General features: G+C 43.9%; 1 protein-coding gene across 8 annotated transcripts in view; it reads left to right on the plus strand.

The window, feature by feature from the left end:
- The window catches only part of mcf2l2 (MCF.2 cell line derived transforming sequence-like 2), a 65,406-nt gene extending 55,665 nt beyond the window's left edge, over nucleotides 1–9,741 (plus strand). For 4 of the 8 annotated variants that reach the window (XM_037469339.2, XM_037469337.2, XM_037469340.2 and 1 more), the window contains 5 exons: nucleotides 201–272; nucleotides 558–659; nucleotides 1,302–1,411; nucleotides 1,966–2,081; nucleotides 6,797–9,740. In XM_037469339.2, the coding sequence (XP_037325236.2) occupies nucleotides 201–272; nucleotides 558–659; nucleotides 1,302–1,411; nucleotides 1,966–2,081; nucleotide 6,797 (401 nt within the window). In that variant the 3' untranslated portion in view covers nucleotides 6,798–9,740. Of the gene's footprint in view, nucleotides 1–200; nucleotides 273–557; nucleotides 660–1,301; nucleotides 1,412–1,965; nucleotides 2,082–6,796 lie in introns of all 8 variants that reach the window. The other 4 variants (XM_037469335.2, XM_037469336.2, XM_037469341.2 and 1 more) reach the window with 3 other exon arrangements.
- Nucleotides 9,742–10,370: the final 629 nt, after the last annotated feature.

Genomic DNA, 10,370 nt, shown 5'->3' on the forward strand with positions numbered 1-10,370 from the left:
TTTCAAAATGACTGCTCTGTGTAGCAGATGGCGTCATGGCATGTGGACTGAGACTCCTTACATAACGTACGTCTGAGTGACAGCAGCCTTCATTCCCACAGATGGAAGCTCCAGTTACAGATGGTGAAGATGTGTTCTGCCTTTTCTCCAAATGTCCGTATCTAATGACGCTTGTGGTTGCATGTTGTTTCCCCGGCCAGGTCCCCTGTCTGCTAGCATAAAGAGCAAGAGACATGAGATCAAGAGTGATCCCACTCCTTTTGGCTATGAAGGTACATGCACAGATCCATGGTGTCTGTGATATGGGGGCTCTGAGCATGCCGGGCCTCCAGCTCTCTTTGGTTCATTAGGCACAAGTCTGTTGTCGTGTGTGTGCACGTCTTTATGTGCTTGTGACGTTTCAGAGTGCATGATGACGTGGGCTTTTTACTGCATGAGTAGTGCCACACAGTTTGTTTCTATTCATTTAAACATCAGGACCCTTACGTGTGAAACGCTGTTTGTGGGGGGACGATCACGATGAAAAGGATGGTATCAAGCGTCTGGCTTCCCTCTAGATACTTTGCGTGGTGCTATGGCTGCAGTCAGGAAACGTCAGAGTGTGACTAGCAGCACAGGTGCTGCTGGCTCAGCTGTCCCTAGATCCACCTCGCAACCAGGTAATTCAGCTTTATTTGGTATAGCCCACAATCCCAACTGGCTGTACACGTGACATCCTCTGCCCCCCTGTACCTTCTCACCAGCACGGGAAGAATACAGTCATCCAGGAGTTCTGCAGCAAAATCACATGCACACCGATGTTCCACTGCTACTCAGAACAACACATTAGTATTTTCACATTAAGACCCCCATGCACACAGCGCACCTCCTATGCCTTCAGACACTTTATTCTGTTTCCCATTCACCACCACATCTATTGCACACAAACCAACTAGATTGGGAGTTTTGCGAAGCTGTCAGAGTGGTGATGAGTACACAGGAGCAACATGACAGTATTTGGGAAAAGAGGTTTTAAGCGAGTTAAGAAGTCATCAAGCTTTGCAACAGTGTCTATGGAATTACTTTAGCCTAAACTCACACAGTAACACACGCTGGAAACACTTGACTCGGTTTCTTATCAGATCCAAGCTAAAAATGGAACTCTAATGGACACCTGGTTTCATGCAGGAAGGGGTTGTTTTACATGTGAGGGTACGGGAGGATCATTTGCAGCAGAGCAGCTTTCATGATGATGGATAACAAATACCTGAACTGCACAGCGTCCATTCCAGCGGCTGATGATGTGTGCTGGTTCCCTTCAGGCTGGGCCCAGAAACGGCTCCCTTCCATGGACGCAGAAGACTTTGAGACGATCCCCTCCAGTGCAGAGGAGTCCTCCAACTCGTCAGAAGACGAAGGCAGCAATAAAACCGTAGGTGGCGCTCACTTGAACGGGAGCATTACTGGGTCGATTCTTCAGACATGTATTTCATAGTGAAAAGTTTGAAGATGGTTTGATTCTCCTCTTTTTGGACAAAATCACCACCTGATCCGTGCTGCTTAAGTATTTCCCGGGGACATGTGTCTCGTTAGCAGCAGGCACTAAAAGTTGACATTTTCAAAAGTGAAGGAGACGAGAGATGCTGCACAGGTTTGCTGGGTACTGCAGCTCCATACAGGTCCATTACCGTCTGTGTGATGTATCGTCCACACACACACACACACACACACACTGCTCATCCATTAGTAATGTGTGTCTTTTTATGACTAATGACTGTTGGATCAGATTCTGGGATTTCTCTAACAACTAGTTGATGGCAAAACATATTCACCAGGTTTTACTTACTTAAGATGAATCTTAGTAAATCAGCTAACATCTGCTACAATCTGAAGCACTGGATATCCAGAGAGGGTCAACGTGTCCACTCATTCCAGCACCCTGGACCCAGTCCCAAAGGCCCCTGACTCGTGGGTTTCTCTGTGCAGGGGGACAGCGGTCGTTTCCGGGTGCAGCTGACCTACGAGTCCGGTGAAGGCCGGGACCCTTCTCTGGAGGAGGGCGACCTGGTCCAGTTTGTGGAGGAAGTGGAGAGCGGACACTGGTGAGTTGCAGTCGGTTTGATGGTAGAGCTGTGGGCTGTCAGTCAACCTGTTTCCCTGGTTCCCCGACTCGGCACCATCTGCTAGTTTAAACAAGGCTTGTTTCCAAAACAAATGTGCAAGAACACACTTTTACCAGGTTGTTCTAAACAATTAGAGGCAGCATCTCACAAATAAGACCTGTTGCCATGCTTTAAAACTGGAGACATCTTACAGTTGATGTCAGGATAGAATTTGATACAAAATATGGATTTTACCTCATCACCTGGTACAAGATATCCCCTGGATCAACATCAGGGAATGTGTTTGGAATGGGAGGTGAGTTGTTGTTGTGCGTCTGTTGAAAGGCTGTCGGACCATTAGCCGTCACAAACAGCCCTGTTAATCACCTGCGGCTCATTTCCTGCTATGTGACAGTCATTCGCTGTCGATGTTTCACCCGAACCCTGCTTGAACGACCCAAATAGTGCTGTGTGCTACGTGCTGCTCAGTTATGGAGAAGGCACAAAGCTCTCAGCCATCGCCTCATTTTAATTTCAACAGTAGCAACAGCCAGCGCAAATTTAGAAATTGAGGCTTAAAGTCACCCTGAGCATAATTTAGTCATAATCCTCTTATTGCCCGTCCAGACTGTGAAGAAAAGACACATGTGTGATTAGCTGTGCTTGGATCCAGAGCGGTGTGCCTAATTCAAGGTTGATTTCTGCCAGTGTTGCAGGACTCACTTTAACAAACAGACTCTTTGTGTATTTGTGAAAAAATGTACTGATCAGCTCACAAGTTTGTTGATACCGAATATTAAGAATGACAATTCTCTAATGCTGTGTTCACACCCAAAACAAAGCAAATCATTAGTAGTAGATTCCATGCAAAGTCAATGTTAGGGTTGTTCAGATACCAAAATTCTGACTATACCTGGCAAAATATATATTTATATATAAAAAGAACATCCTCTGCTGAGCCTTCTTGGTGGTGGAGAACATGTTTATATTTCTCAGGTAATATTATAACTTTTGTATTATAATGTAACTCTGGACAAATGAACATGAAGACCTTACATCTGTGCAGGCCAGTGCCACATACCCCCCCACCCTGTAACCTCTCCACACCCTGCATTTAGCCCGCTGAATGACCCCCAACAGCACAAAGGGACTTAGAAATAGAATATAATGATATCAAGCAGTGCAGTTCAACATCACGTTTGCTTGGATATTGAGTCCCTGACGGTATCAAACATCAGACTTCACATAGGCACCGTTTGTCTTGAGGATACTGTATTTTTTTTCAAAAGCAATCCGGAATCGATACGCATTCAATGGCTTCCCTTGTTGAATGGCTGCATTAATCATCCAGGTCCAGAGACAGGAGATGAGTCCTCTGCTGCCCTGCTGGCTTTTTGGAATTAACATGTCAATCACTAGAACATTGCCATCCCGGGGAAGTGGGAGGTACAACAACAAACGTCTTACCAGCATTCCATGATGGAGATGGGAGGGGGGCGACGGACCACAAAATGGCGAGATGAATAATAGATGGAGGTTTCACTCAACAAATCCTCTTCTCCAGAAACACAGGGGTCCTGCTTCCAAGGTGTGGTCCAAGCAGGCTCCCTGCGTTCACAAGTCACTAATACTCTTTAGGGTGAAAGCTCAACGTGCTTTTTAATCAGCTCATGCATCTTTCAGCCCATGAAACCATCTCCTGTCGTGTGGATCTGTGGGTTGCTCTGCGCTGAAAGGTCTCACCCACTCACACTCTCTGTTGGTCACAAGTGAGTAATGTAAATAATTCATGAGGTCAAAGTTAATGTGCAACTAAATCGAGCTTTACAGCAAGTGACTGATGCACTGTGGGCTGTAATGTGTGTGTCTTAGGCTGTGTTTCCTGCACTGGTACGTGTAAATATACAGGATATGTACACGTCCTTGTGACATTAAGACAATACTATGTGTGTGTAGATGGACTGTAACCTGCTGTAAGTGCTGCACCTCGTCCAGATGTAGACGTTCATTTCACACCAACAACACACACACAGTGCTGTGTGGAATATTTGAACCCATGAGCATGTCCGACATCAACGCTGAATGCATAAAATCAGGCTTTCTATTTAATATACGTTCAGATGCCCTTTTAGTCAAATGACTTATTAAATGTATGTATGATATGCGATAAACATTCACGTTAGCTCCTCTGGCTTCCTTTGTCTCGTGGCAAAAATTCAACCACAACATCCGGGACCTCAAGGAAGAGCAATCGATTCTAGATTCAAGATCAGGAGCGTGTGTCAATCAAAGGGAGCGAGCACCCAATGCACCTTGGGCTTTGGATTGTATCCATGTCCAATAATAACGGGGCTTTAACTCTTCTTCATGTCATCAGTGTGGTTTGTGTCTAAGATTCAGTAATAGACAGCTGACATTTGTACATTAACAGACTGTGTTGGACATGAACGAAGCCCAAGTTAAACCAGAGCGTACAGCCGGTATCCAATGCTGTTTTTTTGCAGTTGAATATTTTAACGTTGAATTATTTGCGGTTTAATTTTTTTCAGTATTTTAACGTTGAAAAACATCCAGATAGATAATTTCAATGCATAAATATTCAGTGCTAGAAATTCAATCACCTTTTTCTTTCAAAACCCGAGGACACAGATTTAGTCCCTGCCCTGCAGTGGGCCTCACGTTGCAGGCTGGTGAAGAACCTTTTGACACAGGCAGCAGGACTGGTTCCGTCCCGCATGCTGCAGACACTCGATATGTACCACTGCTACTTCTGACCCGGACACCCCAACCCACCCAGTCCTCCCCTCTACTGCTTCAAACCAGCTCCATCAGTTGCCCCCCCACTCCCCCACATGGCAGTTGCATCGATGGGGGTTAAGTGGGCTTTGCAGGGGCAGCTGTTCTGGGAGAAGGGGGCCGTTGGGTCGGGCTCGTGTTGGACGAGCTTTGGCTTGTTGAGTTGATTAAGCAGAGCGCGGCACTGATTGCAGCACATTCCCCCAGCTCCACTCCACTGGAAGTGGACCTGGTACAAAATGTACATCATTTTGGGACTGCCGACCGGTCCAGAGGGTCTCGCCCGTGGTCCAATGGGATCGACTCCAGCCCCCCCACGACCCTGTATGACGGATAAGCAGCTTTGAAGATGGATGGATTTTGGTTTTTACTAGATTGTCTTTATTTATTAATTTGAAAGTCTTGTTTCTTTATATAAAAAAGTATAAATAGAATAAGAAAGTCCAACAAGGGTGGAAAAACAAATACAGGCCGTAGATTAGTTTTCTTAATTATGTTAGTTAATATGACACTTTTGTTGTTCTTGTTCATTCATGCAAACAAGTAAAAGCGTGTGTGTGTGTGTGTGTGTGTGTGTCAGCTTTATAGAGATTATGTAAATTTGCAGCAGAATGCCAAGAAAAAAAGAAAAGCAGAGAAAATATTCTACTGTTTATATATTTAATTATTATTATTTAAATGTCATGATAGAACTAGTGCTAGTCCTTAGTGTAGCAGTGGAGGGAGAATGTACACAGGGCCTGGTTTCCTGTTTATGGCGTCTACATATCAAACAGAACATTCCTATCTATTAATTATTGCAATGTATGTACTGTATTTACTTACCAAGATCAGTCTTGTTCAGCCAGGGGGGGGGGGGGGGTATTTCCCATGTGACAGCCAAGCATGCAGGGAAAAAAATAACTAATATGTACAACATGTGTGCAGTGATGCCAGGACGCGTCACTCTAATCTGACCACAGTAATGTAACGCGTTAATATGTCCAAACCAGTAATCCGATTAAAGTCACTGTGCATTGCTATTTGGTCATTAATAGTAAAATATATATTTGATTTATTTTGTCTCTGGGAGTGAAGCCACGTAGTCATGTGTACATCCATAGATCCACCGCGCAGCGACACAGACAACAATGGACGAGGAGAGAGATGCGCATGTTCCAGTTGGAAATACAATCACTATTTAGAGTATTTGTAAAGATGGAAATATCAAAGGTCGACAAAGTGCTATGAGCCAGTGTTTCTCATACCCTCATTACAGCGGGGCGCGAGTGAAACAAACAAACAAACAAAAGAGGAGCCCCCCCAATTGCATGTGTATCATGCACACACACACACACAAGGGTTCACAAGCCCAGGGTGCCACCCACACGAGGACACCGGCCCCACCACCTGGACCTTCACAGCACCCACAAATACAAAGAGCAGTGACCCCAAGAACCACAATGAGGCAACTAAATCCCCCAGTGTTCTGACTGTGAGCCCATAATACCATGAATCAGGTACGAGGAGGGGGCCGTGAGGGGGTCTCCACCTGACGGGGACGTCTGCTTGTAACTGCTCCTTTTTGGTAGATACGCACCTGAGGCTTCGTTAATAAGCTCCTTCTGCTACACAAGCTTGTATTAACAATGAAGGTCAGTCATGAGCGATGTGAATGGAGGAGATGCTTATTGTAGTAAGTTGTTATAAAACGCTGTTCTATCACATTGTTAAATTCGGTTGTTGTATTTCTGTGTTGTGTTGTTACGGTGTTATTACGTCATTAGAATGTGTTCTTGTGTTACTTTGTTACCCTGTTGCTCATCCTCTGACCCCCCCTGTGTTTGAATGCCACACTTTGTCCACATATCCCACGCATGCTACAGGACCGCACATCCTATGGAAGGTTAAAGCTGACTTGAGTTTTGGTTTGGTTTCAGATGTGATGAGCAGCGCTCTCGGACTGGGACCACAACGGAGCCAGTACTTGAGGAGAAGTTTCTCAGGACAGCAGATCAAATTCATCGCGTTGGATCACAAAAATACATCTTTAACTGGAATATCTGCTCTAAGGTTTTCACTAGGACTACAGCTGCAGGTTTTGATAACGGACACCTTGAATCTTCTCACTGAATCGTCTGGACCTTAAAGCTGATTGAGAGAAGACGTACACTGTAAGTGCCAACTTTCATTGGTCCTTGGAGAACAAAAGGCTGCATGGACACTCAACGTTTCATCCAACGTGGGAGGGATTTAGAATATGTTCTGTGAAAGATGCAATGAAGAAAAACAATCCCTCTGCTTGGAACGTTGCTCAGTTCCTGGTGGAAGGGATCCATCCCAGCTGCTGGTGGCGAGCAGGCAATGGATCTGTCTCTGCTGGGTGGCCCCGCTGTACTAAGGTACAGCTCTGAGACCGGGTTCTACCTGAGGTCTCCTGCTTCGGACCCCGCAGGACATCATGACATGAATCTGGACGCATCATGACGACACGCCGTGTATGTGGGTGTATTTGGATTACTGTTCAGCTTGGATACACCAACCAGCTTATTGCAAAACGTTTGTGCAGCACTTAAAAAGAAGTGAAGAATTCATACAGCTAAGCGTAATATAGTTACATTTATTTGACCTTTTGTCGTTAGAGGCCACCTTTCTTCATATTACACATAGCCCTTTGACTCATTGTTCATTTATAATTTAATGATGCCGCTTTAAAGGAAAGAGGGTATGTCAGAAAATCACATTTAAAAATGTGTTAGTGGGCTACTGACAGCTGACTTATTTTCCAATAGAGAATTATTTGAGAAATCCATCAAGGAGAAGCTGAGAGGCTTTTAATGGAAGTGAAGCATTACTGTTGTTTCAGTATACAGATGAATGTCTGCGACATTATGCTATTGGTATCCTTATGGTTGAAAAGCACTTATTGTGAGTCAGCTAAATGACTATTGTGATGTATTTGGACTCGTCTCTACATAATGGGATTTCTAATAGCAAGCTTTCTGAGAACTACGGGCAGCACATACTCAGGCAGCTTGTGATTTGTGTGCATGATGCTGGATGCTATCCAGGCAAAGCTAGACATGAGTAATCTCCTTTTTAGTGTTCAGTTGCAGACTTAACACCAGAATCTGAGCACTAAGGCATTGTTGCACACCAGTGGTTTTACAGAGATATCAGCTGTTGACCGCAATTCCTAAACGTTGCCCCAGTAGGTCGGATGGAGGGAACTGGCTATTTGCTGCATGAGATTTTTCAGGGGAACATTTTTAAGCTTCCGATCATCAGCTGTGTGGGGTTCCCTTCTCACACAGTATAATCGCCTTTATAGTGAGGGTTCATTCAAGGACAACAGGTCAACTGTTCACTGACAAATCTGTAAATCACAGGAAAGTTAATTATATTTATCCGTAACTTGTTATGAACGGAAAGAGAAGAACAAGACTACGTGATGACTGAATACATGTCCAAGTGTAATGCTGTTACTCTGTGACCAGTCTTTTAAAAAAGAGGTCTGATAAGCAGTTAGGATGAATCGCTGAAGGATGGATGGATGGTGGACATGTGAGTGGATGATGCAGTGATGGATAGGTGCACCATGGATGAATCTATGGGGAGAGGAATGGTTGACACACAGCCACAAATCAATATTCTGAATGTAAATAGTTTACAAGCTGTAGCAGAAGGCAGAGCTCCTCTTGAAGATGCTGTGCATTTTGTTTATCCGATCCTTGATGGAAAATATTTATATTCTACTACATTCTGCTGTCAGCATATTGTAGAATGTAGTCTGTATACTATATGTACAATCTGTCACTATAATGTACATACTGATTTATTATTAGTCATTACAATATTCATTTTGTCACCCTATTTTTTGTATTTTTGACGTATTCCCTGTTTCCAACCTTAATAATGCATGCAAAACTGACATTTGATACAGAGCGGTGCTTGATTTAAAATAAAGCATACATTTATTAAAGACTGTGTTACTGTACATGCTGATGTAATCAGACATTACTGTATGAGCTAATCTGATGAAATTATGAAAAGAACTTTGTGTCTCTGCTTTGTGGTTGCACAAAGCAGAGACACAAAGTTCTTTTCATAATTTCATGTGATCCAATAATAGATTTTGTATCCAAGTCGACATACTCACCATGAAATCAGCTGTGAAGCCTTGGGCTCAGTCCATCGAGTCATGTTTACTGAGGCAATAAATCAGAACCAGAGTCATTTCTATACAATACATTTTATGGTGTTGATTTTACTTTAACTCAATTCCAATTCAAATGATTGTATTTTGTATAGCCCAATACTTTGATGGGGACTTAAAATCGATCAAGCCAGAAGACACCGACCAGCTTGTTAGACTTCAGGATTGTCTTGGAGACATTAAAACTAAAAAATGGAAGTTATCATGATAGGCCCAGAGCGCCTTCGAAGTCAGCTGTCACGTGATACAGTCTCTATGGATGGAATTGCTCTGGTATCCAGCAACACCATCAAGAACCTTGGAGTTCTCTTCGACCAGGATATGTCCTTCAACTCTCATATAAAGAAGACTTCAAGGACTGCCTTTTTTCATCTACTGAATATATCGAAAATCAGGAACTTCCTGTCTCAAAGTGATGCAGAAAAACTAGTTCATGCATTTGTTACTTCTAGACTGGATTACTGTAATTCTTTGTTATCATGCTGCTCTTGTAAATCACTTAAACCTCTCCAGCTGATTCAGAATGCTGCAGCACGTGTATTAACAAGAAGTAAGAAATGGGATCATATAACTCCTGTATTAACTTCTCTGCACTGGCTTCCTGTTAAATCAAGAATAGAATTTAAGGTACTTCTCCTCACCTACAAGGCACTTGCTGGTGAGGCACCGTCTTATCTTAAAGAGCTTGTTACACCGTATTGTCCTACAAGGCATCTACGCTCCATAGATGCTGGGCTACTTGTGGTTCCTAGAGTTTTAAAAAGTAGGATGGGGGCCACAGCCTTCAGTTATCAAGCTCCTCTTTTGTGGAACCAGCTTCCACTTTCAGTCCGGGGGGCAGACTCGGTCAGTTCATTTAAGATAAAGCTTAAAACGTTCCTCTTTGATATTGCTTATAGTTAGGGCTGGCTCAGGTTAGCCTGGACCAGCCCTTAGTTAAGCTGCTCTAAGCTTAGACTGCCGGGGGACTTCTTAGGACACACCGAGCCCCTCTCTCACTCTCACTCTCTCCTCCCACAATCATCCATGTTTTATTAATGTACATCACTAATTAAGCTTCATTCAGGAGTTCTTTGTGCTTTCTCGCCTAGCAGGTCTCCGTGGATCAGTTCTGTGCGGACCCCGGTTCTGACTCCTGGCTCATGGCTCTGCTGACACCTGCTGCTGCCATCATCATTACTTTAAATATGATTCATATTACTGTCATCATAAACCAACATCTTTCTGCTCTCCCTCCCCACAGAAGCCTCTGTGGATGGTGGTTCTATCTGATGGAGGTTGTCCCTGCAGTGGTCCCT

Source organism: Pungitius pungitius, chromosome 7 (assembly GCF_949316345.1).
Source record: "Pungitius pungitius chromosome 7, fPunPun2.1, whole genome shotgun sequence".
NCBI lineage: Eukaryota > Metazoa > Chordata > Actinopteri > Perciformes > Gasterosteidae > Pungitius > Pungitius pungitius.